This window comes from Mytilus trossulus, chromosome 1 (genome assembly GCF_036588685.1).
Source record: "Mytilus trossulus isolate FHL-02 chromosome 1, PNRI_Mtr1.1.1.hap1, whole genome shotgun sequence".
NCBI lineage: Eukaryota > Metazoa > Mollusca > Bivalvia > Mytilida > Mytilidae > Mytilus > Mytilus trossulus.
The window spans coordinates 46,619,786-46,647,146 of record NC_086373.1 but is presented as its reverse complement, the minus strand read 5'-3'; the positions used below and the strand labels follow the sequence as shown (position 1 = coordinate 46,647,146).

Sequence of the window (27,361 nt, the reverse complement as noted above, 5' to 3'; positions counted from 1 at the left end):
TTATATTGTAAATGCCTATTGTTAATTTCTCTCCCCTGTAGTAGAAAATTTAAAAAAAGGTTAACAACTGACAGCATATTTGGTTAAAATTTGTGACCAGGGCGCACAGGGGAGATAATTTGTGTTACTTTTTATTATTTTTATTTTTAGAACAAATGCTGTTTATAAATCATTGAGTATTCACACATTTATCTAGAGATAAAGTTACTGGAGTTAAAACTGTGAAAATAGTATTATTTGTCTGTTAGCAAGCACAGTTTTTTAGAAGGCAGTTGCTATTTGTCCGGCTAGCCGGACGAATAGTACCAGGACTATTTGTCCGGCCAATACAATGCGCATGTCACTATAATATTTATGTGTGCGTGTAATATTATCTTCATCAGCACCAGGGGGTAGCACATGTTTGTAATCTTTAGTGTTAGGGCCTAATCTTGTTAATGGTAATTGAAATTGTTGTTTTCTTCATACATGTCATACTGGTATATATAGTCCAATGTGGATAACGACTAATTAAAAAAAAATCATATATATATTTATCCCATTTTTGTTATACATTTTTCTAATTGGTTAGAGGTATAGGGGGAAGGTTGAGATCTCACAAACATGTTTAACCCCGCCGCATTTTTGCGCCTGTCCCAAGCCAGGAGCCTCTGGCCTTTGTTAGTCTTGTATTATTTTAATTTTAGTTTCTCGTGTACAATTTGGAAATTAGTATGGCGTTCATTATCACTGAACTCGTAGATATTTGTTTAGGGGCCAGCTGAAGGACGCCTCCGGGTGCGGGAATTTCTCGCTACATTGAAGACCTGTTGGTGACCTTCTGCTGTTGTTTTTTTATTTGGTCGGGTTGTTGTCTCTTTGACACATTCCCCATTTCCATTCTCAATTTTATATAAGAAGAGAGAAGAAATTACTTGTAAAACAAACTTGACTCGTGCATTTGAAGTTAACGAGAATTATCGACCCCTTGACATAAAATTATCCATATTTTGAGTGAAAGGTGAGAGATTTTTCTATAATGCCTTCCCTTTCCCCGAAAAAGAAGTTACAAAACCACTTTTTTTTTAAATTGTACGTGAGGGGTTCGGGTGACACGGTGTACGTACTCCTTTTCCAAAATTTCTCTTCTCTTTGTTTCCCCTGATCCCATCTTTGTTGTTCCGTGTATTTCATTATCCCAGTTTATAATCTTATTTCCAATATCCCCACTTCAAGTTTGTAGCCTCAATCCCCTTTCTATATACCACTTGGAGGGCTACCGTTGCAATATTCATTTTTGGAATATAACTAAGCTAGATTCCATTCAGTTATACATGCAATTGTAAATGCCTTTCTCGGCTATACTCTTGCTTTGAACATCTTTTTCACCATTTACACAGCTGTAGCGAGTCAAATAATTTTGTTAAACTATAGTTCTCCGATCAATTATCTTTTATTTCCCATTTTCCTTGTGATTTCAATTTTTAAGAGTCCCTTTTATAAAATTATATCATTCTTGGAAGTTCATAATATCGTGTTCCATTGTCAAATTCCGAAAACTGCAAAATTAATCACAAATATTGATATCACCGTTTTCAGCCATGATCTTAAAATTGAATATCAGTGATCAGATTACACGCGCTCCCTTGGTGCAACTGAAGATAATATTACACGCACTTCCGAAATCACATATGACATGCGCATGACAATGGCCGGACAAATAGCCCTGACACTATGTGTGATAACAATTTAAGCTTTTATGTACCTTAACCGTCTGTCAAATGACTGTGTGATGCGCACCTGTATGTGTGTTGTTGTGTCTGTGCTTGTCACTCTCGCTTTCAGCATTCATCACTGGCTAGCAGCTTGCTGTGAAAAGGAGAGCCGAGTGCGTAAGTCTTTCCTGCCAGTTAAAGCCTCTCATGCAGTAAGACCTATGTGGCCCAGATATGGGATCCTCCACGAGGTGATAGATGGAAACTGGGCACCTCACGGCCCCAGGCAAAACCACAAGGTCTCGGAGGAGGTTTGGCCCCTAGATGCACGGCATGCTAGGCCCACCGGTGAGTGGACACGCCCTGGTGCCTGCAAACCAAACCCCCAGCTATGGGAAAATAGCCCCACTGCCTTGTGGGTGACTGTGGAAAGTCAAAGGCTATGGGAGACAACCCAGAAAGAAATCCGGACAGATGCAATTCGTTAGCATGGTAATGCAATCATCTACGGGAAGGACTACCCAGAGAGAAAACCCGGCCCACCAGAGTGGAGGTTGGACGTTGGGCTAACTACCCAACTCTGTAAAAAAGAACTTGTTACAGAAACCAGAAACGCTGAAGAAACCCAAGATTGGTGTACTGCTGAGGAACCAAACATGACACATTTGGGGGAAAGCCGAAAGGAAGCCCAAAAGCCGATCGGTTCCATAGTAGCGCCAAAACAAAATATGTATATAGGATGTTGGAATGTTAGAACAATGGCAGACATATCAAAAGCAGCACAAGTAGCTAAGGAAATGAAAAATTATGGTATGGACATATTAGGTATCAGTGAGAGTAGATGGAAAGGATCAGGTGAAACCAAGCTTCAAAGTGGAGACACGGTGATCTATGTTGGTGATGATGAACATCAAGTCAAGGGAGTAGCCATAATGATGAATGAAAGAGCTAAGAAATCATTGATGGAATGGACACCAATCAACAAGAGAATGATAAAGGCAAGATTCTATTCAAAGTATAAGAAACTGACAGTAATTCAAGCATATGCTCCAACAAATGATGCAAAAGAGGAAGAGAAAGAAGAATTTTACCAACAACTACAAGACAATGTTTCATCCTGCAATAAGAATGATATGCTTATAGTTATGGGAGACCTGAACGCAAAAGTAGGCAAAGACAATAGCCATATGCAAGAGGTGTTAGGAAAACATGGATGTGGGACAATTAATGAAAATGGTGAATTATTATGTAATTTCTGCCAAATCAACGGCCTCATCATAACAGGCTCCATTTTCCCACATAAGGAAATACATAAAGTAACATGGAAATCCCCTGATGGCAAAACAACAAACCAAATAGATCATATAATGGTACGAGGGGACATGAGGACATCAGTATTGGATACAAGAGTAATGAGAGGAGCAGATGTGTATACTGACCACTACTTAGTAAGGTCTAAGATCAGACTCAAACTGGCAAGAAATAAAGGTGACAAGAACAAATGCAAAAGAGAGAGATATGACCTAAACAAGCTAAAAAGTATGGATGTAAGGAAAAAGTACAATATTGAAGTGAGAAACAGATTCCAAGTACTAGAAGAAGGTAACATCGAAGATCCAGTGTTGAAATATGAAGGTGCAGTAGAGATATACACTGAGGCAGCTAAACAGGTATTGGGGAGCAGTAAAAAGATCAGTAAACCATGGATAACCAACAATACATGGAAAATGGTTGATGAAAGAAAAGAAATTAAAAAAAGATTAGAAGGAACAAGATCAGAAAGATTAAAAGTGAGACTCAGTGAAGAATACAAGCAGAAAAATAAAGGGGTTAAGAAAAGTGCCAGAGAGGATAAAAGGAAGTGGTACAATATGATGGCTGAAGATGCAGAAAAAGCAGCAGAAAATGGCAGAAGCAAAGAGCTTTATAACATCACTAAAATACTAACAGGTGAAAGAAAGAGGCAACACACAGGAGTAAAAAGTAAAGAAGGAGAACTGAAAAGTGAAAGAAATGATATATTGAATAGATGGGTAGAACATTTTAGTGAAGTTTTAAATAGGCAAGATCCTCTTCATCCAATTTCAGAGGAAGATGTAGATATGGCAGAAATTATAATAGAGGAGATCGATCTAGGAGAATGGACAGTAGCTGAAGTTAAAAGAGCACTAAAGAAGACACAAAATGGGAAGTCAGCAGGAATAGACAGTGTAACACCAGAGCTTATAAAGGCAGACATCGACCTTACAGCAGAGAAAATGGCAGAAATATTTAACAGCCTATGGGAAGAAGAAAATTGGCCATCAGACTGGAGAAAGGGATTGATTTGTAAAATCTTTAAGAAGGGAGATATGACAGATTGTAACAACTGGAGGGGAGTGACTCTTTTACCTGTTTTCAGTAAAGTTTTCTGCAGAATGTTAATAGAAAGAATAAAGGAAGGAATAGACAAGAGATTGAGGAATGAGCAGGCAGGATTTAGACCAAAAAGAGGAACAACTGAACAGATTTTTATCCTTAGAAACATACTTGAGCAAACAAATGAATGGAGGGCAGCTTTAATAATACTTTTTATAGACTTCGAAAAAGCATTTGACTCTGTCCACCGAGAGAGTCTATGGTATATCATGAAGAGCTATGGAATACCAGACAAGATAATAAGAACCATAAAGGAAATATATAAAGGATTTAAGTGTTCTGTCATAGATCAGGGAGAAACATCAGAATGGTTTGAGATAAAATCAGGAGTGAAACAGGGATGCGTAATGTCAGGTTTTCTTTTCCTTCTAGTCATAGACTGGATCATGCGGAAAACAACTGCAGACAAAGCAAGAGGGATACGATGGAACTTTAATACTGTTCTAGAAGATCTTGACTTTGCTGATGACATCGCACTTCTTTCCTCAAAATTTAGCGATCTTGATGAAAAAACACAGAAATTAACAACTGAAGCTGAAAGAGTTGGAATGAAACTTAACCCCAAAAAATGTAAAACTCTGAGATCCCAGCAAACAAAGAATAAAGAGTTGATAACGTTATACGATCAGAAAATAGAAGATGTAGACAAATTCACATACCTGGGAGCAGTCATGGACAAAGAGGGAGGAGGCAGTTGTGACATCAAAAACAGAATACAGAAAGCAAGAGGGACATTCCATCGCCTAAGAAATATATGGTATGCAAGAGGAATTGGCCGAAAAACAAAAATACACCTATATAAATCATTAGTAAGACCTGTATTATTGTATGGATGCGAAACATGGAAATTAACAAACATTGAAGAAAAGAAACTAAATACTGTAGAACACCAATGCCTAAGAAAGATCCTAAAAATAAGATGGCAAAGTAAAACATCGAACAAAACAGTAAATGAAATAGCTAACACCAGAAACATCAGTTGCGAAATCAGAAGGAGACGGTGGACATGGATAGGACATACATTAAGACGTGAAAGAGACAACAACAGCTATGTAGCTCTACAATGGGCACCTGAAGGGAAAAGAATTAGAGGAAGGCCAAAAACTACATGGAGAAGAACAACAGAGAAAGAAAGGAACCAACAAGGATGGACAAGTTGGAACGTAGCCAGAACAGCGGCAAAAGATAGAAAAGGGTGGAAAAACAGCGTGGAGGCCTTATGCGACTTCTGGCGCGGAGAGAATTAAGGTTAAGGTTAAGGTTAAGGTACCTTAACCGTAAAAATAAAACTTTAGTTAACTTATATATATTATTATTGTTCTTTTGAGTAGACTGATCCAGTTTACTTGTAAAAAAATTTACTGCCTTTTTTTCAGATCAGCAGACTGGGGTTGAAAGTTGAAGAAGGCCTTGTTGTGACCTGTAGACTGCCTAGTCCTCATTGTTTGTTCCCAGGTATAAATGTTTGTTTACTTTTCGTTAAAAAACACCTAGGTTCGGTTTGTTTGTTTTAACTAAATGGAAAACTTACTCATACCAGTAACCAAATAATGTTTTAACTAAGGACACATATATTTATTTCATTTACAGCTTTTTTAAATAAAAATGTTTTTGATAATTAAGAAAAATAAAGCCAAGAAAATGTGTTTTTTTACCATCAAGCATGTTTAAAGCAATTGCAGTCTTTACTTATTCAGAATCTGTTCTTCTAAGTTGCTTGAATGGCTTCAAATGCTGTTTTTAAACAAATAATGTATTCCTTTACAAATTTACAGTGTTGATAAAGTATTTATTCCTGCAAACAATCTTTTTTAATGCATTCAACATGTTCAATGACTGACAGTTAGCTAAGTTACCTCTAGACTTCTATAAAAATCTTTGATTTTATTTTATATCAATTAAAAGAGACAGGCTGCTTTTTATTGCATGTATGTGCCAATGAGGCTGCATCCCAATTACATTTAAATCTACATGAAGTTCAAAGGTCAGCATATAGTCTTAGTCTTCAACATTGGACAAACGTCTGTACTAAATGTCATGTTCAATTGCTCTTATATTGGTATTTTTTTTTAAATGACCTCATAATTCTTTAGGGATTTTGTTTACTCCTTGATGTTTTCTCCATTTCTACCTACTCCTGTATGTTTCTGAGGAAAACGGTTTATTAAAAAAAAACTTAGCGAAATGTGGTATTGATTCTCAATTTTATAATTATGTATAAATTTGCAAGATTTCTTTTTGAAAAAAATGTCTTTTTTAAGCCTAGAGTCTGCAGTACTGCACAAAAAAGGGAGAATATTGTTAATTGAGAAAACATGTATGAATAATTTACATACATTCAGATAAATGGTAAGGAATTCCCCATAATAGAAAAATCATGAAATGTAGTTGCAAATTTCTGCTTATCCATTAATAAAATTATATACATTGGATTATTTAGGACAAGATAAGTTTTAACTGACAATTGTATTTTAGAATACCTGTGGCCTAAAATATAAACATTACCCTATTTAGAACATTGAAACAGAGAAACGACAAACATTAAAATTTTGAAGTGTTATAAACTTGTTCATATATCAGCCTGTAACTATGTGCTTTAATAAATAATGTCGAAGTGTGTTGTTTACCGATTTTGTAAACAATCAATGACCTGGATTTTATGGGTATTTGTTGTGCTATGTTTTTATTGATTGATCTATGGATTATATATCCTTTATGAAAATAATAATTAAGGGTATTTATACTTTACCATATATATTTGTATACTTTTATAAGCTTGTACTTACTAGGTCATCAAAGCAGTTGACAAATAATTAAAAGTATATTTCACTTCTATATATATATATGATTTAATGATAAGATTATTTGAACTGGACTGTGAACTTGTCCTTTTCATTTAAAAAATGTGCTTTAAAGCTTTCAAAGTCTGACAGCAAAATGTCAGCAATCAAGAAAACTTTGAAAACTTGCAATATGTACATATATATATATACATACAAAAGAGACATGACAAAAATCTTGTGTAAAAGAATGCCAAAGTCTCTGCAATTACAGATCAGTTGCAACAACTCCTGAAAGGTCTGTGGCAAAACAAAAAGTCCACACCATCTTTTTACAGCAACAGTTCAAAATTTACTGCCCTTCTCAAATATGAAGCCACTTAATCTGACATGGAGTTTAAATCTTATGCAACCTTCTTTAATAATATATATCTTCATCTCAATAGTTCTACTAAATACATGACCTTGGTTTTGGCAAAGACTACAAGTATATGTCAGTGTGACAGAAACCCAGTGACACAAAATCCTGAAGAGTAAAGGCCAACAGTACTAATCTTTAACCATGAACAATGAAACTGAGGATGGAAATGAGGAAATTGTGTCAAAGAGACAACAACCAAGGCCATGAGGGGGTCTTCAACACAGCGAGAAAATCCAGCACATGAAGGCATGCTTCAGCTGGCCCCTAAACAAAAATGTGTACTAGTTCAGTGATAATGGACATCATACTTAATTCCAAAATATACAATTGAACTTAGATTAAACATCATACAAGACCAAGAAAGGCCAGAGGCTCCTGACTTTGGGGTTAAACATGTTGGGGGTATTTGGACTCATGAACTCAACTTTAAGGTGTTACCTAACACTACAGGGAGATAACTCTGTAAAATCAGCTAAACGTTGTTAAATGAATATTAAGCTTCTCACTGATCAAAATTAGTGTTTGTCAAACTGCTATATAACCAGTGTAATTTTTCTGATAAAACGGTTGGTTCAAATTTTTTGAAATTTTTATATTTTTGTCTAAGGGTCAAAGTAAATAATTTGTCAAAATTTTATGAAAATTTAACGGGCCAAATTAATTTTAGTGAAGGTGTTGGGTACCACCTTTACAGTCACAATTTGAACAGAATGTTGACTTTAACAGTGCTTATTTGGTTCAAGGGGGGTTTGTCCAAGCCTTGAGCAGCATGCAGTATGTTTACCTTTCCTCAAAAGCTTTGGACATTAGTAAGCTCACATGTAATGATATAAGATATCTACTAAATAGAAGCCCTTGACGTTGTCCTTGAACAAAGGACAAGGTATGATAAGAGGCGTTTTTGGCCCCCTTCTCAAATAAGTTTACATATACATCATTGATAGCCTTAGTATAGAAACTCTTCAAAACCATGATTTTGTTTATGTTCCGCTGAAAGGAAGGTTGCCTAGCAACGGTTTTAATGAATAGCCAAATTATCACATATGCATTGCTTTCTCATTACACATTAGCATAATTCAAAATAGTATTGTTTGTTTAACAATAACTTGAGTTTGCAAAGGAAAAGTCACTTCAATTTCAGTTTAAAAAAATGCTTAGCAACAACCTAGCAACAAAAATTTTGCCTAGCAACAACCTAGCAACAAACATTTTGCCTAGCAACGGTTTAAAAATTTGTAATTTCGGCCAAATGAGGTTTAGATATAGCAATATTCAAAGATTTAGCTACCGTGAATGATTTTTCTTTCGTAAATATGATGTCTAAGACATCATTATTTTTTAAAAGAAAATGAAATTGACCATAGCAACCGAAAAGTTGCTTAGCAACAGCCGAAAAAGATTGAAATCAAATTGAACTACAGAAAAACCCTTTTGATTTTTAATTGTACAAATTAGAGTAAAACCAGGTTTATAGAAAGGTTAAACATGCAAGAATAACTAGAAGTAAGAAATGAAAGTAAGTCAATTGTATAGCATGCTGATAAAAAGAAAAGCAACCAAAAACAGTGCTTAGCAACGATTTAACAATGTTGTTTTTTTTGTATACCGAAGTGTGTTTTTTTGGTATCATATTTATATCTTGGTGAAGTGAATATTAAATCATATGCTGTTGCTGAGATCTCAAAAAGAATTGTTTAACCCCGCTGCATTTAAGTCAGGAGCCTAATACCTTTGTTAGTGTTTTAAGATTTTTAATTTTAGTTTCTTGTATAAAATTCTGAGTTTAGTATGACGCCAAATATTACTGAACTGGTATACATATTTGATTAGGGACCAGCTGAAAGATGTCTCAGGTCGTTGAAGTTTCTTGTCTGCTCTATGGTCGGGTTGTTGTCTCTTTGACACATTCCCCATTTCATTCTCAATTTTAGTATTAAATAAAAGATATCTATCAAGGAATTGGTCTGTTAAATAAAAAAAGCATAAATACAAATTATATAAGAATGTGCCCCCAGTATAGTATACCATGAAAATTGGGCAGCATCTCTAATTTGACCTTAAAATAAGAAAGATCATATCATACGGAACATGTGTACTTAGTGTCAAGTAGTTTGGACGTCAGCTTCATTAAAAAATACCTCGACCAAAAACTTTAGCATGAAGCGCGACAGATGGACGAACGGACGGACGGGCGGACGAACGAACAGATGGACGCACAGACTGGAAAACATAATGTCTATTAATGGGGCATAACAAACTTCAAGTTATACAATAAGTGGCACACTTATAATTCATGAATAATAGTGGAAGTTATGAGTATAGCATTTCAAATTAACATGATGATTACCGGTATATTAAAAAACTCAGATGGATTAAAAATACTACTGAAGATTCAGTATCAGATTTATACAGCATGTAAAGCAAATATGCATAGCCTGCAATACAATGTCATTGTTTGTCACTTCAACAGTGCAAGAAGCGTACACTGTGAACTTTTTAGCACTAAACACAATATTTTAAAGAAGGAAATGCTGAAAACAAAGTTCAAAGTTTTCGATGAGGTCAGGGTTTAAGACGATAAAACTCATGAAGATATCTAGACGAAGGAAGTATGAACATCTTTAAGCTTCTCTACAAATATATTATGTCTGCGATATGTATCCTGAAATTAGCACATTGGTCGCCGGTGTATAGAATCATGTGCAATCATACCACATCTCCTTATCTTATCCAAAATGTAATGCTTTTTTTTTTAATGAAACAGTTATTGGTTAGTAGTATTTCATACCCAAAACATTTGAATTTGATTAGAAATGTAGACATACTTTATTAAAGATCTCATTAAAGGGTCTTGGTGGCCGAGTGGTCTAAGAAGTTACTTCTGTAATCACTAGCTAGTCAACACTGAAGTTGTGAGTTCGACCCCCGCTCGTGCGGGTGCACTCGTTTTCAACCTTAATTTCTCCTTTTAATGTTGATCTATTTATTATTCTCATTCTGAATGTCTGAATGTCCAGCCAAAAGGTTACAATTTTCAAGATTTACAGCCAATTTCATAGAGTGTGTAGCCAAAGGTATAGTCTTTGGTAAGCATGCTTGTTAGCTGAACCTTAAAGTCATTATTATGTCAGGTTTACTACGTATACCCTGTTTTCGAAGTAGCATAGTCCATCAGATAGAAAGATTAGTAATCTGCTGGAGTAGTATATTCTTAAAGGAGGGTAGTTAAACTGACCTAACAATGACTTTTTGGTTCACCTAACAAGCAAACTAACTAAAGATATTACCTTTGACTTCACACTCAATGATATCGGCTGTAGTAGTCACCAAGTTCAACCTTTCTGGATTTGAATAAGAATTTGAAATTACTAATAAAAAATCTTATTTATTGCATTCGGGACATTAAGATGGAGTACTAGTAGTGCATTTGTGGCTTCAATAATATATATAGCATGTGAGAGGGAAAACAAGTTCAACTACCGTTTTTGGTGAATATCCAACAACTACCCTAATTTTTTTAAGTACCAGGAAATATTGACTACATGTACGTCCAAAAGTCTGACATTTTTAAAATATTTGAATAATACAAAAATCAGGTGGCAATGCATGCTTCAATTATGTGTACAATAAAGGTATTTAAGCTGTATCTCAAAAACTGTAGGATAACCCCTGCCCCCCTTAAGCTGGCTTTGTAACAGACTCTTTATATATATAGCTTGTACCAAAAAGTTAACCTGTCAATATACCGGACATTTAAAGAAAATTTTATTAAAAAAATCAAAACCCTGTAGACATACACACCTCTGTTATAAAAAATAGCTTTTTGGGTCAAAAAAAGAAGGAGATAAATAGACGTATATGTCCGGACAGAAACAAACGAACGGATGGATGGATGGACAAACAAACAAACAAATCTAAATTAACAAACGTGCTCGACATTAAAAAGTAAAATATGTTGAAAGTAATTTCGCTATAGCATGTTTTATTTGAAAATCCAAATAGGATCTGAGTCAATTGAATGCTACATTTTTACTTTTATTTTATGGTTACAGCTTGTCAAAAGAGTGCTCTGACACATATATAAGAAAAATCATTAGTGCACCGATATATGAAAAGACTGAAACACATGATTTACAGTAATGTTTAAGTGTAGTTATCTTAATTTCAGTGTTCTTTACATGGAATTTATGTTTATAATTACATTTCATACTCTAGATTCAATAATGACTGCACTGATGCATAACGTATTAGTTTAGGACTGTACATAGATTTTTGATTTTCAACAAGTCATAGCTGAATTTTTTATTCTCTATTCTTATCTACAATTTTCTGGTCAATGACCTTTATTATTCTTATGGCAACGCTTACTCTTTGGTTTCATGTGGTATTTTAACCACTAAATATGAACACGAAATAGATATATACATAAATCTATTTTTCTGTAGATGGTTAAATAGAAAACTTCAAAATGCAAAAGATATAAGTTTTGATGAAATGATTTTCCTCAGAACTACAAAAAGAGGTTGAATATATTATGAATTCATTATAAAATGCATTTGTAAGATTTCGTTGACTATTTGAAAATAATAATGAATAAAAATTAATTCACCATATTTCAAGGGGCACAACTCTGTATTTGGCTGCACAGTGTTAGACTATTTTGATTTATATGGGTCTAATTTCACGTACAACATATTTCTTTAAGAGAGTAACATGTCTTGATGACTTGATACGGCGTAATACTATCCGTACGTGATATTCTGATCGACTATGTATCCCGGAATAATTTCTCATCCGTGCCGTTCCCTATGACGTATTACAATGACTTGCGAAAATAATGTAAACAATCGGATTATTTTTCAAATTTTTAGACATGAGCGCCAACGTAGACCACCATGATATTTTATTATGAGAAAGATACAGCAGAGTACTGTTGATGGTTAAAAATTTCAAGATGGTCTACGTTGGCGCTGGTGTCAAATTTCGTCTCCGAACATGACAAAATTGAAGATTTCTTTCACTTTTCGTCGTTTAAGCCTTTTCAAGGTCTAAGTTTGAACATATTTGAGTAACTAACACCTAAAGATAAGGTTCTACAGGGACGAACAGATACTAAAGTTCATTACACAAGCGTGATCGGTTTCAACTTTAAAGTTTTAAAAATTCTTGAAAAAGGGGGGCCAAAAACGGCCCTTATCATACCTTGTCCTTTGTTGTGCTGAACTCTGTTACACCAGATCAAAACACTAATAAAAGTCTACAGACTTTTTGTATTTAATTCCTTGTACGTCCCATGATTGATTCTTATGTTCAGTGCCAAATATTTCATTCATATCTTGACCACAAAATTTCAATTCAGATGTCTGTGAACATTTAAAAGACTGAATTGATATTTTTTTTATTAAAGATGCATGAATATTTCAATTTTAAAGACTACATATGGCTTTAGCTACATGACTTTGTACCTGACTTAACTGTTGCAAATATTAATTTCTGCACATTTCAGGTAGTGTTAGTATATATTTATACCCATTCATCAATGCAATTTTTTTTTTAAATAAACTTTCAAATAAATATTTTTAGAGCTATGTTACATCAATGTATAAAAAATATACATAAAGAGAATAGATCTTACAAAATAAGAATTCAGGTTCTGTGTTTACTAACCTTTAAATTACAAAAATTGTGTTATAAGATAGTGTTGATGTTCCAAGAATAGGAGAGTTTTATTAATTCATGCATATAAACCATTAATTAGGAAAAAAGAGGAAAATCTAAACAAGATATAGTAAACAACTCTCCCCATGAGCATTATTTATTGATGTAGCTTTATAGGTCAAGGTTTGTTTATTTTAAAGTTTTTCAACAACTAAGGGCAGGAGGTGGTTATTGCTATAATTGATCCAATAAAATTTGATTTAACTGATGAATTTATATTTGTATTTTCATAAATAAATGTTTTTATTGATTTTAAGAGCCAGACTTTTTAACAAATATTAGACTTTTTTATATTTATGTATACCCTGAAATAAACAGGTGTTAATTAGTTGCATGTATGAAATAAGGGAGGGGTGATCAGTAATAGGGTGTTTTGTAGTCTAAATGTATACATATCTCTCTGGTGTATGTGCACGCTTATGCTTTTCTGCAGTCATTTGCAGGCGCGTAGCTCCCTATACGCCAACACGCAGTTGCGTGCACATCGGTTCGGCATGCAAAATAAAATAGCAAAATCAAAAAAATATAAATTAAATTTTTAAGGAAACACATCTGTTGTCACTTTTTTAATTGATGAACGTATTTGGTTTCAAAATAGAAGTTTTATTGGAGATCATGCATGACAAAATCAGACAGTAACTTATATCTTTTACAAGATTTGAATTTGTTATACTCAGTCTAATACATGTAGTTTCGGAGCACATTTTACAAAGTATGGTTTATCTGTTAGGAATGAGATGTACCAATCGGCATTAGATTTATCAGAACCCTTAGATATCGTTGAAATTATGAATATTGACAAATAAATAAAGAAGCTTGTTTCTGCCTAGACCCGAAGAGCAGATTTTGTACAATTCTGTATAAAAAAAATGTGTAGTTTATGTTTTCAATTAACCATGATTTACTCTATTCAGAAGCTTTATGAATAGTCTTACATTCATAAATTGTTTATAAGGCCTATCGACATGTAGCTCCTCTTTCAACTGTCATATGACCGAAAACCTAAAAAAAAACATTTTCCTGCATAAAAGGTTCCCAAAATTTTTTCGCATCGCTCCGCTCGGCGAAAGTTGCTTGCACATCGTTTCTTTCTAGCTACGCCCCTGATTTGCAAATATATGCAGGTGCTACTAAACAATTTGTCAGTCCAGTTTGCCACCAGTGTAATGTCAGTAATTAAATGTGTAAATACAACAGGTCTGAAGAACTATTTCATTAAGATAGGGCTTATTTCATCATACAATAAACAGAAGCCCTTCATCTTTTCATCTTGTAAACCACAGAGAGTGAATTAAATTTTCAACAAGGTGTCACTTAATTTTAAATATCTAAATGTAACCATACATTTTTGTAAAACATTAGTGGTATAAGGATTTTCATTTAAACAAAAAAATGGGAATTATCTTTTTGAAAATGAACAATATTATATGTCGTTAAAAATGAATATGTTATAAATACACCAGAATTCAAATTTGTGTCACTGGAACAAATTTGACTTGCAAAAATGCAAGTTATTTATATTAAATCGTTAAAATTTTTGATGATAGACATTTTAACTTTGGTATAATGATAAATATCTTATAATTTATTCTTTCATTATGACACATTGGGGGTTTGATATGGTTTATTAAACATGCTAAAGCATGTGATCCTGCTTTGATATATTCTACCTAAACTGCTTATTAAGTCAGTGGCTAGTCGATTTTGAGAGAACTATTTATAGAAAACTAGTACTAAAACATACACGTGGTCTCTATCCCAACTTTCACTTTTCCTTTAAAAAATTGCATATTTGCTGGTAAACCAACTTTCCAATGAAAAACAATATCGATGCGGTCTTAAGTCTGACACATTCAAAGTTATTAAGTTGCAAAGTTTATGCATTGCACAGTGCATGCCTTCAGTCATAAATTACTAATGAAAACATAGACCGGATTTCAACCTTTTCCTCTGTCAAACTGTTCCTTGTATGACTCTATGAGGAACAGTCTACTGAATCGAAGTCAGGGTACACTTTCAGTTATAACTGATAAAGAGAGTCAATAATTGTAATAAAGTTGTGTTGTGTAAAATTTTCAGAAAGGATGCATTTTATTTTGAAATCCGTGAAAGTTTCTTTTGTTAAACTTGTGTAGTGCCTAGTTCTGAGTGCATCTGAGGGATATCCCCACACAGATTTATTTGCATACTGCAAGTGGGTGTCAGTCTTTAATGAGATGGATGTCTAAATATTATTCAAATTTTAATGCCAAAGCCTTGATATAGTAATAAATATTATTTAAAAATTTAGTCTGATTTGTTGAATGTTTATGAATACATAATATGACCTATTATTGACAAATTTATGAGTGATATATGTATTTTTCTATTTATGAAATTTGATTACTTTCAATATATATTGACATGTTGTAATTCCATTTGAAATTTATTGTTAATCAGGTGCTTGAATTTGTTTAGCTTGTCAATCAGCAAACTGCGAGATCATTTATGTTTTAGACCTAATAATTTCCTTATATCATAATGATATCATTTACAATGACTCATCTGCAGTTTTTTGATTCAGGAGAATTTATTACCTGTAAAAAAGTAGTGTTTCTTACAATACAGCATTTCAGAAAGTATTAATTTATTAATTTGCTAATGAATAATAATTTAATATTCCAAATCTGGGGAACAAATGATTTGTAATTATGACAATAAAATTAGGTGAAGTTTACATCAGAATAGGGTAAAGAATTCTATAAAAAAAAAGTGTATGTTTTTTTTCTCGAAAAAATCTGACAATTGCTTTGAAAATTTCAAGCAAAACAAGACTTTCATTACCTTTTTATTTTTTAACTTTCATGTTTGCTGAATGAAGGATCCTTTACCTGAAAGTGGTACATGTATACATCACATGTACAAAAAGGGTCACCTCTGTTTTAATACAAATTTTCAAAGAATTTTCAAAAAAAAGGAAAACAATCCTGAATTCTCTGTAACTTTGATTTTATTTTGAAGAATTCATGACTAGAACCATTTACATGGTAGTTGATGTATCATTAGTATCTTATGCAATTTTTAACAGTTAATGACAGGAATTAAGATATAACTTTCTAATTTCAGAGACAACATTACAGTGAATGGAAGTAAACTTAAACGAAAGATTTGAAGATAGCTGAAAGGTAGTTAGTTCATTTAGATATATATATTTTATTCTCTCTATTTACAAACTAACAGGATTGATCTTCTTCGATAGGAATGCATGTGTATCATTAGACATAAAGCAAACACATCCAGTAGATCCCATTACCAATCAATTAATCTAAAGAGATAGCTGAATATTAATTGTGAAGGTATTATTCTTGATATGTTCAGGATGACAGCAGAGTACCTTAGATCACCTCTGGTTTTTGGTTTTTGTGTTTTGTAACTTGTTCGTCTTTTGATTTTTTTTCCATTTTAAGCCATTGTCAGGTTGTTTTTTTTTATCACTTACTACAATGTAATTTGAATTGCTTTTGGTGTCTTTTGACCTCTCTTTTATCCCATAAATGATGAACAAACATATGTCCATGCATTAGTACTATCTTTCCTCTTGATGTCTTTTATGGCCTCCCATACAATCAAATATATGTCAATATTTGATCTTGAAAGGTTGATCTGAACATTTTCTTGACAACATATATTATGATCCAAAATATAAAAAAAAGGGTATAGTTTCTTTAAAAAATATGTCGCCCAGGGAAGATTGTGCTACGGTAACTTACATGTGATTTCTCTGACAATGCTGAGATTTTCATGGATTTTTCTTGTACACAGTGTCCCCCATTTTTGTTAAGCCAATGTTTCTTAAAATACTATAGAACAATTTCCCAAATTACTTTGAAAAGAAGGTAAATTTTACCTTTCCCTTCTAGATCAGGGTAAAAAATGTTGGCTGGTAAAAATTAAAGGACTAGAGACAATGGTTCTTCAATTTTTCATGAGGTCTAATTATAAAACCTAATGCATAAACGTTGATCTTAATCTTTCTGAACAAGAAGTGAAATATTTGCCACTGGATGTTATCAAATATCAATCAATCAATCAGTTATGTTTTAAAATGATAAAAGAAAGCAGGACATTTTTTTCTAAATTATTGGGACATTTAGTACTAATAAAACAAAGAACCAGATATGGGAAAATATTTTCTAAAATAATTTATAACTTAAGATTGGCTTCTCTAAATTCCATTGTCTAGAATTGGCACTCTTGTCTGCTGTGATGGATGTATGATACAAATTTAAAGTTTTAAACTGTATATATGTTACCTTTGTTTTTTATAGTTTCATCCAATATTTACTGTAAATAAATGTAGATGAAATGGGTTTAACTAAAAGCTCAGGGAAAATGCGAAGATTATTTTTTGGAATGTATTTTTAATAAATGAACTGTTGAAAAAGATGCTTTCTCAGCATTTTTTTTCTGTTGAACAAGTGTTATTTTTTTTGGGACACATGTTATGTCTAGTGAAAAAGCTAATTGTGACAAATAATTGCTTGTTTATTGACACTTTGACACAACTAAATATGTGTTTATATTTGTCAGCCATGTGTCATTATGCCCTAAAGGACTGCTGAAGTATTAATTATATTTTCATACACAAATTACTATAATGCTTGATGTGTTGTTTCTCCAGTAGCTCTTTTTTCACATATATCTGAAATTCAGTTTCTTTGCTGTTTTTTTATTTCTTTTTTTTTTTGAACTATTTTCATTTTCCAGTTTAATTTTAAAATACTTGCAGTGTATAGTTACTGAGTGATACACAATTTTATAAATTGTTTGGTATCAGTATATGTTGTTTTATATTCAGAAAGTTCATTCTACAAGATGAAATATCTTTACATTAAAAATATTGAGGTTTTTAACTTTTAGCCTATGTGCAGTATGTATTGCACCACAAGCTTTTAGTTATAAACAAAAAATCTTCCTAAAAAAACTACTGCATAATTTTGCTTGACAAAACCTGAATTGAATATCCAATAGAAAAAAATTACAGAAATCTCTTGGAATACTTATACAATAGTTTTACTTATTGAAAAGAACATGGTTCAATAAGAGTCCTATTCAACTCATTTTTTCACTGAGATTGGAATGTTTAAATTCAAGATTACTTTATATGTCTATTTTAAAATTAAATTAAATCATAACTTATGTACTTGTAACATCATGGGAAATTGCACTTCTGCTTTGACTTAGTGAAAAATAAATGCGTTTAGTCAATCATTCCACTAGTTGTTAGACCAAAATATATTGAGAAGGTATTCACAATAAAACCCAAGTATATTTGTCTTAAATACTGTTTTGTTAAAAAAAAAACTCAATATTTTATTCATGTATGATGAAAAGGTACATGCAAAAATACACTTATGAAAGACTTAAATCATTAAAAACTAATTTTTGAAGATGATCAACAAAGTTGTTCCTTGAAAAAATAGATGTAATACATTTTAAGATTTGAAATATATTTGGATATATTTCCATGGGCATCATGAGCTGCTTAATCACAGAATTGATTCTATTATAACTATTAAACTACTCTTTCAAAGCCAATTTCTTTATGGCTTACCTGTAAATAGCTACATAAATTAGGTTGTTGTTAACTGAAATGTTGCTTTGAATCAGATTTGCTCAGATGTGTTTAATATCTAGTACATTTGTACTGAGACGGTTATAGCTTGCTTTTTAAGTGTGAGCCAAGGCTCCAGGTTGAAGGCAGTTCTTTGACCTATAATTTTTTACTTTTCATTTATTGTATCTTTGATGGAGAGTTAGCTCAGTGGCGCTCATACCACATCTTCTTATTTATATAAATATTTTTTTCCATAAAGTTTTATTTATTACATTATTTCTCTGAAAGTCTTTTGTATAAGTATTCACTCCCTAAAAAATTCAATCCCAAGCTACAACTTACAGATACAATAAACATTTTTTTTACTCCTACTGGATGGGAATTTTATTTTATAGCTTGTGTCTCATATAATTTCTTATGACAAAAATTTAGTTTAAGTAGTATAAATGTGTTAGAGTTATTTCCCTTACAATGTTCTGACATTATTATAACATTGCTTGGTAGTTTTATATATCATGTATGTTTTATGGCCTTATGTTGTAATAAAATTAACGGTACCAATTTTCTTGCACCAGATGCGCATTTCGACAACACATGTCTCTTCAGTGATGCTTGTGGCCAAAATATTTGAATTTGTAAATTATTGAACACATAACTTTCATGTAGTATCACTTTTCAATAATTGGATGTATTTTTCATTGTTTAAAATGTTTGTTTATGGTATTTTAAAGTTCCCTTCAACTCTTATTCTTATTCTCAATACAACTGTAAGTTATTCTTGATAGTTTCTGGGATTGTAATAATCTAATGAAATCTGAAATTATTGTTGAAATAAAGGAAATCTATTTTAGCATTTAAAGTCATCAAATATTTTGATAAGTCTAACGACTTCTGTTTAAAGTACAATTTTGATCGATGAGACTATAATTGGACTGATATTAGTGAAAGAAGATATACTTGTTCATGAATTTTTCTTAATAAAAAGTATGTTGGTACAATTTTAGCTTTAATAAAGTTGACTGATATTTCACCTTATTAATTACTTCAAAACCGTTTTCATCAAAAGTTAGTATTATTTTGCAGTTGCTTATGATCTAATTATTTTGAACTTACAGATGTACTGAGAGTTAAATGAGAAAATAAGCATAAAAACACAATAGAATGCAAGATTATCCATGTTTTTACCTTGTCATAATTTGAGTGATCAGATATATCTTATAAAATGTTTATTGATGAATGAAATTACATTTACTTAGGTACCCTGATTTAGTACATTAGGAAGAACAATTCTCATTGTAATTCCTGATGTCTATGTCTATTTGGAACAATAAGATACCTGCACTCGTAAGACATGTTGTTTTCATATTTATTATTTTAACCTTAGAATGATTGTTATAGGTTAATGCCGAATCTATACATATATAATGGGCAAATTTTACTTTTAAATATCATTTTTCATAAATTCTAAACCCTCTAAATATAATTCCTAATTTTTAGTAATGCTTTATATTGAGTCTCAAAATATTTGACAGTGTGTTGGAGGATTTGCTTTACCTAAACCATTTTTTGTATAAATTTTTGATTTTGGATTATTATTCATAGCATAAATAATCAGATCCGATTGACTTAGGAGATGTCACTAAGGAGGCTATTTTGTGTAATGTATGTGATCTAATTAATGAATAAGTCAATCACCTACTAAATATTTTCTATTGCAATAAATGCAGTACAAATGTGTTAATTATATATAAAATTAATGCCACTGAAAATGGTAAAGGGCGCATTGAAAGTGGTAAAGGGCGACAGTCCTACTAGCTGTTTTATTTTAAAATTATATTTGTGAGTATTCTAATGTTTGCCTTCTTTTTGTATTTTACTAAATTTATATATTTTATTACATCTGGTACTAAAACATGTAATCTTTGAGTCCCACATTAAAATAACCTGTATTTCGTTTCAATACTGTATGATTGATATGCATGCCGGTATGATTACGTAGAAGTAAATATTTATGTCCATGTTACACTGATTCTTTGAAATTATATGAGGATGATAGGATGTACATTTTAATAAACCATTGTCATCAATTGATTGTTCTATTAAGGTGGTAGACCTAGATTAAGGGAATTAACTCTTAAAATCATCAGTACGTTTGTGTCAGCCATTTTCATAAATACGTTCTATTAGCTTCTAGGATACATAGATTATTTTCAATCTGTTTCAGGTAAATGCTTAAAATACATTAATAAGACTTGACTATTGCAAACGCATCACTGAATTAAAGAGTTATCTCCCTGGAATAAGGTTTACCCCCTTAAGCAGAGGGATGTTTAAAGAGATTTTTTTTTAATCAAAATAGATTTTTAACAGTTTCAAAATTATGCTTTGAGGTTATCAATGTTTTAGAATATAATTTAATTTGAAAAGTATCATTTTTTTCTCCTATTGATATGACAGTCTATGAGACATGATCATATGGTATTTACTTATATATAATGAGAGCATGAAAAAACACATGTAAGCATCATATCTTCATTAATGTCCATAAGATTGATTGAAGGAAATTTTATCAATGAATATTTATAGCACTACAATACTGTTGAGTTTTATTGTAAGCCTTGTATTAATAACCGAATCTTTTATTTTTAAAGGCTATCTCCAAACACATATATATTCATTTGTGTTTTCTTCCATTTTTTTAAGTGACCCACATGTTAAATATATTTGGTCAGATTATGAATTTATTTAAATATTAAGTCCATTTAATAAAAGTAAATTGTATTACTTGTTACATTATGTCATCTGACAAGTATCTGTAATAATACTGATCATGTGATCAGGTAATCAGAGTGATCTATATGGGTCATTAAACCTTCAAACACAATGATAAGCAACTTAACATGTGTTTTATCAATATGGACTACCTCATATTGAACTATGACCCCAGTAGAAACAAACCAATAGCATTTGTATGTTTACATTTCAGTTGTTTTCTAACAGCTGATTGACAGGTTGTGTTTAGCAAAGGAGAACTGGGAAACACTTTAATTTTTATTAATGATTTTTTACCTATGTAGCACAGAACATTATTAAAATAATGTTGGTGTAACTTGGAAAAATTGTTTCTCCAGCAATAAATTTGTATGCAGTTTGAATACATCTATTAATGGATTTTGTTGTAAGCTGCTGATGCTGATGGACTTTATGAATGAAGTAGGTGTATCCAGGTCAGTGGGCCAATTTAATAAGAAACTGTAGTACAGCAGAATCAACAGACTTGGATTATAGATACTCAGTTGGCTTCCTGTGGTAAAACTTTGTGATTCTAAATTTAGACAAAAAACATTTCCTGCATATAATTGTTTAGCTCATTAATTTTATTTTAGATTGTAGTTATTATTCACTATTATATATTCTCAAGACACTTTGAATTGTGACTTCATAGTTGTTGAGGAGTTGAACATATGACACAGATAGGATTATCATTTTATGATGAGCATTCAGTTTGACAGTTCAAGGTATATGAGAGATACTCCGATCTCTCCATTCTATTCTCATCCTCCCCATCTTCCGACTTTATTTCATCCTGATATATATAGCCATATGACCAGATTTGACGAAGATTTGTGGAATTCAAGACTTGCTGAGAGAAAAATCATGGAACGATACCAAGAAGACAAATACTTCCAGAGAATATCTCCTCCGAAACAAATGTCAGAGGAAATAAGACCCGCAGAAATAGACTTGACAACTACAGGACACAGGAATCAGGTGGAGGACTACAGTCGTCACAGTCCACGATATTACTACAACAGTCTAGGAGAGAAAGAACGGGAAAGTGAAACAGATTATTCCATTAAGTCTCACTCCGTGTCACCTCCAGGATTGGATGAAAGACTGAGGAAAAACTCGTACTTTACATCTTCTTCAGTACAGGTAAGTTAGGTCTAATTTTATATATGTGTCAGACAGCAGGTAGGATTTGGTGGATAAAATTATGTCAACAGATTTCAAATTTCTCAAACAGGTGTCATTTCCTCAACTAAGATTTCTGTTTTATCTTTAAAAGGAGTTTCAAATTGTCAGGGACATTGTTATAAATACTTTTGAATGGTGTCCTTTTTCATATGTTACATCATGTTTTTATTTATTTAATGAAATGCAGATCTTCTAACTTTAAATGTTTACTGTGCACCCATTGCTCTAACTTGAAGCGTAATGGAAATAGTCTATTTTTAGAGAATGAGAAGTATTGCACTCCATCAGTTTCAGAATACTACTGTTTTCTCTAATTTAGTCTTAATAGTTTGTCACTTGAAAGGTTTAGAAACATGCTTTCATTATGTATTTATCATTTCCATATGGTTCACATTTTTTGGAATGTAAGACTGTTCAGTGTAAAACATAAACTACTGTATTTATATTGATATGAGTTTAATGAACAATATGCTTTGCTTATGTGCATTTAAGTAATTTAAGTATACTTTGTTTTTCCTGTCTTTTTGTTTTGCCTTTTTTTTTTTTATAATAAGCAGAATATAGATGAATTGAATCACTTCAAAATCAAAATTTATCACCAATTTAATGGATATTGAACATCAGAATTTTTTTAAATTCATTGGGATTTACCATTAGAACAATATGCATAAATTAGAAAGATTGTAAATGAGTGTTCATTGAAGGAAGTTCAAGAAATGACAATTATTCTTGAGACCTTTTCATCCTAATGAGCCCACACATTACAGACAGACGGACCATTAGTATGTCAAATTTATTCAATCAATATATATAATACATGTAATACATGTACTTGAATTTTTAGACCTGATTTTTGTTTGTGTTTGATTTTTCTAAACTTTCTTTATATAAAAACTTTTATTTTTCACTATTCTAAATTTCAAATTAAATTTTCAAATGAGATGAGCCCTTTTTTGTGTTCCTTTATCTAATTCAATGTTTAGAGAAAATATGTTAGAATTGTGAGATAACAAATTGAGGGAAAAAGAAGGTCAGCAAGATCAGAGATTTAATAGCACATGATGCTAGGCATTTCTGCCACAACTACAACCTGACTGCTGACCAATGACAACTTACTTTATGGTCAATCAATTTTTTATTTTTTTCACTAGAAAAAAAATAATTTAGCTGGAACATTTATCCTATGATTTTTTTCACTGTGATTTAGCCTTTATCCTTCCATGCATTTACAAATCTGTTTTCGGCTTCTCCACCTATCCAATTAAGTTTTTAACTAATATTTTAACGTTAACATACCTTTGAAGTTATTTGAAAGTACAAATTAAGTTATCAAATTGACACATCAACCCAGAAATTACTAATTTTAAAAATCATTAGATATATATAACCTATATTTTCTGTAAGTTAACAGGATGTTTTTGGGTTATCATCATGATCAGATAAAATCAATGGTAATCGCCTTCTTTATTAACAGAAATAGCACAATTTCCATATTAAAACTTTTGTTAATTAGAAAGTACTACATCAGATAATATAGACACGTTGGCATAGTAATTGCTTATGCTGATGTAAGCAATGTTTATTTTAATATGACCCTTTTATTGTTAAAAAAGCTCTTTGGTCAGGGTGTTGTCCCTTTGACATATTCTCAATTTATGATAATATTTAAAAATGTATACTAGAATTTAAAATTGATTAAAGTGCTCATTACCAAAAGTCACAAAAATAATTTTATGCACATACCCAACAAAAGTACATCAGCCCTATATGAAATATATGCTTTTTTTTTTTTTTATATAGGTACTACATGTATTTGAAATGAAAACAATTTTTAAGAATTATAAAGTTTATTACTGATAAAATATATTATATTATGTGAATTCTTATCACTTTATAGTGAGGATTGTAACAATGTTACAGATCCCTCAGCTAGTAGCATCACAGAAGATACATATATGGCAGAAAATCCTAGAGAAAAGATAAATGAAAGTATACAGATCACTACTGTATAAAACAAAAGGATATAACAAACATAATTTTTATGATTTGGGCAGAAGTAGGATTTAGGAAAACTTGGTATCCATTTCTGTAGTCCTAAACATGTACATCTATATTTTATTAAGATTACTGAGGATACAACTATTTGTAACATACATTTTTTCTAACATTGTCTTTAATGCAGGATGATATTTATTTCATGTATGAATATTTTTTTATGATTTCCTGATAGAAGTTGTTAATAGAAGTTTGATTAAAACTCTGAAATGATTGCATGAAGTTGATCAGAATAGTGATTTAAAGATAATGGAAATGTCTTTGATTAACCATCCAAGATTCAGGAAAATTCAGAACTACCACATGTGTACAGAAATATAGGATTGAAAGAAACATAAAAGTGAACTTGAATGGAAAGCTTCAATCATTCACTCTATAACAGTTCTTTGAACTGAATCCCAGAATTACATGAAACATTATATTGTTTACTTATGGGAAAACCTTATATTGGTGGAATATTTTTATAACAATAACAAACAATCATTAAGGGTTCTTTACATACTTGTGAGTTGGAATGCTTGAATTAATGGTAATTGTTGTCAAAATAAATATGTTGTATAATACTCATTTGTTTGGAAAGTAATCACTAAAGTGGAAATAAATGTATATAAATATTAGAAATTAATGTAATTTTATACTTTGTTTTTTTATGTGTTTGAATGGAAGATTGATTTGTGTATATGCTTATTAACCTTTCCGACAGATCAAATGTCTGTTTTATGTTCAAAGTATTAGAATTGATATATTTTGATGTCTTGAATACATAATTGGAGACAGAGCCCTGAATGGGAATTAAAGCAAAAAAAATTTCAAGTCATAATAACATAATGAGTTGAAAAAAAAATGTTTTTTTGGTTTTTTGTTTTAATTTTTCTTCTTTCTTGTAATCACTTTTAATTATTTTTTTCATTATTCAAACAAGAAGATTTTTTTTCATATTTTTATGAAGAAACACCTTAATTCAGTAAAGATGAGAAATATTAAGTGAATTTCAGACAGGCAGAAAACATAGTTTGCTTTAAACAAAAGAAAAGCAAATGTTTGTCACATTGATATTTAATTTGGCATTGAGCAACATAATAATTTTATTCTGTAACATGTTTCCATTGCTCGGGAGGCTATAGTTAACATATAATTAACTCAATTTTAAGCTTGTAAGTGGATTTGAATGCATTTAGTAGGCACCATTTTAGTCCTAACAATTTTTCATAATCAGTTTGTTGTTGTTTACAATAAGATGTTTATTTATCCATTATTAATGAGTCTTTTATTTTGGTCACTAAGAAGAAATAAAACCTTTCTATGAGGACCAAATATAATATGAAAAATGGATTAAACAGATTAATTAGTAAGATCAAATACTTAGATTAATCTAAATAATAAATAATTTTTATATGGAACTGTGAAATAGCAATATTTTTTCTTTATCACCCATTATATCTACCAACCCTATTGTAAACAAAAACAATTACTTTGTAGATATTAATGTTAAAAGTACTTCAGATTATCAATTAATTAATATATGCCTCAGTTGGTAAATTTATGAATTAAACTGTTTTATTGTCCGAGATCTTTTATTTGTCAGATATTCATCGGGATGACATTTATATTTATTTTATATGAACAAATTATGCTGATTTGGATAAAGTTGTTGTGTACTGTCATGTCAGTTAAAAAGATGTATACCAGATAAATTATCATGGTATGGGACATCGCATTGTATTCACTAAGAATGCAAAGATTATTCAGTCTGGTGTTAAATGCCCTTGCTAATATCGAACAAATTCCAACTTATTAAGAGGCAACAATACTTTATGGATGTTCAACTTGTATAAATTCATGTTGAATAACCAAACCAAGATTTAAAAAAAACACCATTCTAATTGGAGGGATTCCAAAAGGACCCAGACCAAGTGCTCCATCAGGGCTATGTCACTTGCGATGCTATTTCAACTAGAGTATAGTTGATAAATTTATACAACGATCGAAAAAGTGTAAAGTACAGTTTCTCTAATTCTATGGAAAATTATCCCTTTCCGAACCAGATTCTTACATTGTTACTCGTGGATTATCGGATTTATCCAATCTTGATAGTTAAATTATAAATTTTAAAATTGATAATTTAACTATCTCGATTGGATAAATCCGATAATCCACTGGTATCAATGTAAGAATCTATATTTACAAAACTGCAAAATGTTAAAATTATTTCCAGGGGTTGATTTAAAGTGGTGCCCAGGCCTACCTTATGGAGCTTTATTTATGGTTAATGTCGATTTTATGTAGCTGTTCCATTTCAAAAGTTGCAGACTCCCCTTTTTCAAAATACTGGATCCACACCTGATTTCAGGGGCAGTGAATTCAAACTTTTATGCCCTCCCAACAAGTTTTGAGGGGTAATCAGATCAAGTCTGTAGGTCCATATGTTAAAAAAATGTCAGTTAGTCTGTCTGTCCTTTATCATGTTTAAAAAATTGTTCATGGTAGTTTACAATGAATTTTTGGGTACATCAACTTGAAACTTAGTACACATACTATAGATACAAAATTTATGCAAAGGAAACTTTTTTGGATTTTTTTCCAGCCAAAAGAAAGATCGATGTCATATTTCAGAATTTAGATAATGTTGTAGGATTACAATACATTATTTTTTATAATTTTTAGCTGATATTAAATTCCAGCTTCAGACTTGACTGGGCAT

At 31.5% G+C, this 27,361-nt stretch overlaps 1 protein-coding gene across 3 annotated transcripts in view; it reads left to right on the top strand.

Annotated features, from left to right (window-relative positions):
- LOC134725706 (forkhead box protein P1-like) overlaps positions 1-27,361 on the top strand; it is a 66,042-nt gene that overhangs the window by 2,524 nt on the left and 36,157 nt on the right. For 2 of the 3 annotated variants that reach the window (XM_063589753.1, XM_063589745.1), the window contains exons 2-3: positions 5,489-5,567; positions 16,137-16,195. Coding sequence is in view for 1 of the 3 variants with exons in the window: in XM_063589737.1 (XP_063445807.1) it covers positions 22,117-22,563 (447 nt within the window). In the remaining 2 variants the exon portion in view is untranslated. Of the gene's footprint in view, positions 1-5,488; positions 5,568-16,136; positions 16,196-21,447; positions 22,564-27,361 lie in introns of those variants that run through there. The other variant, XM_063589737.1, reaches the window with a different exon arrangement.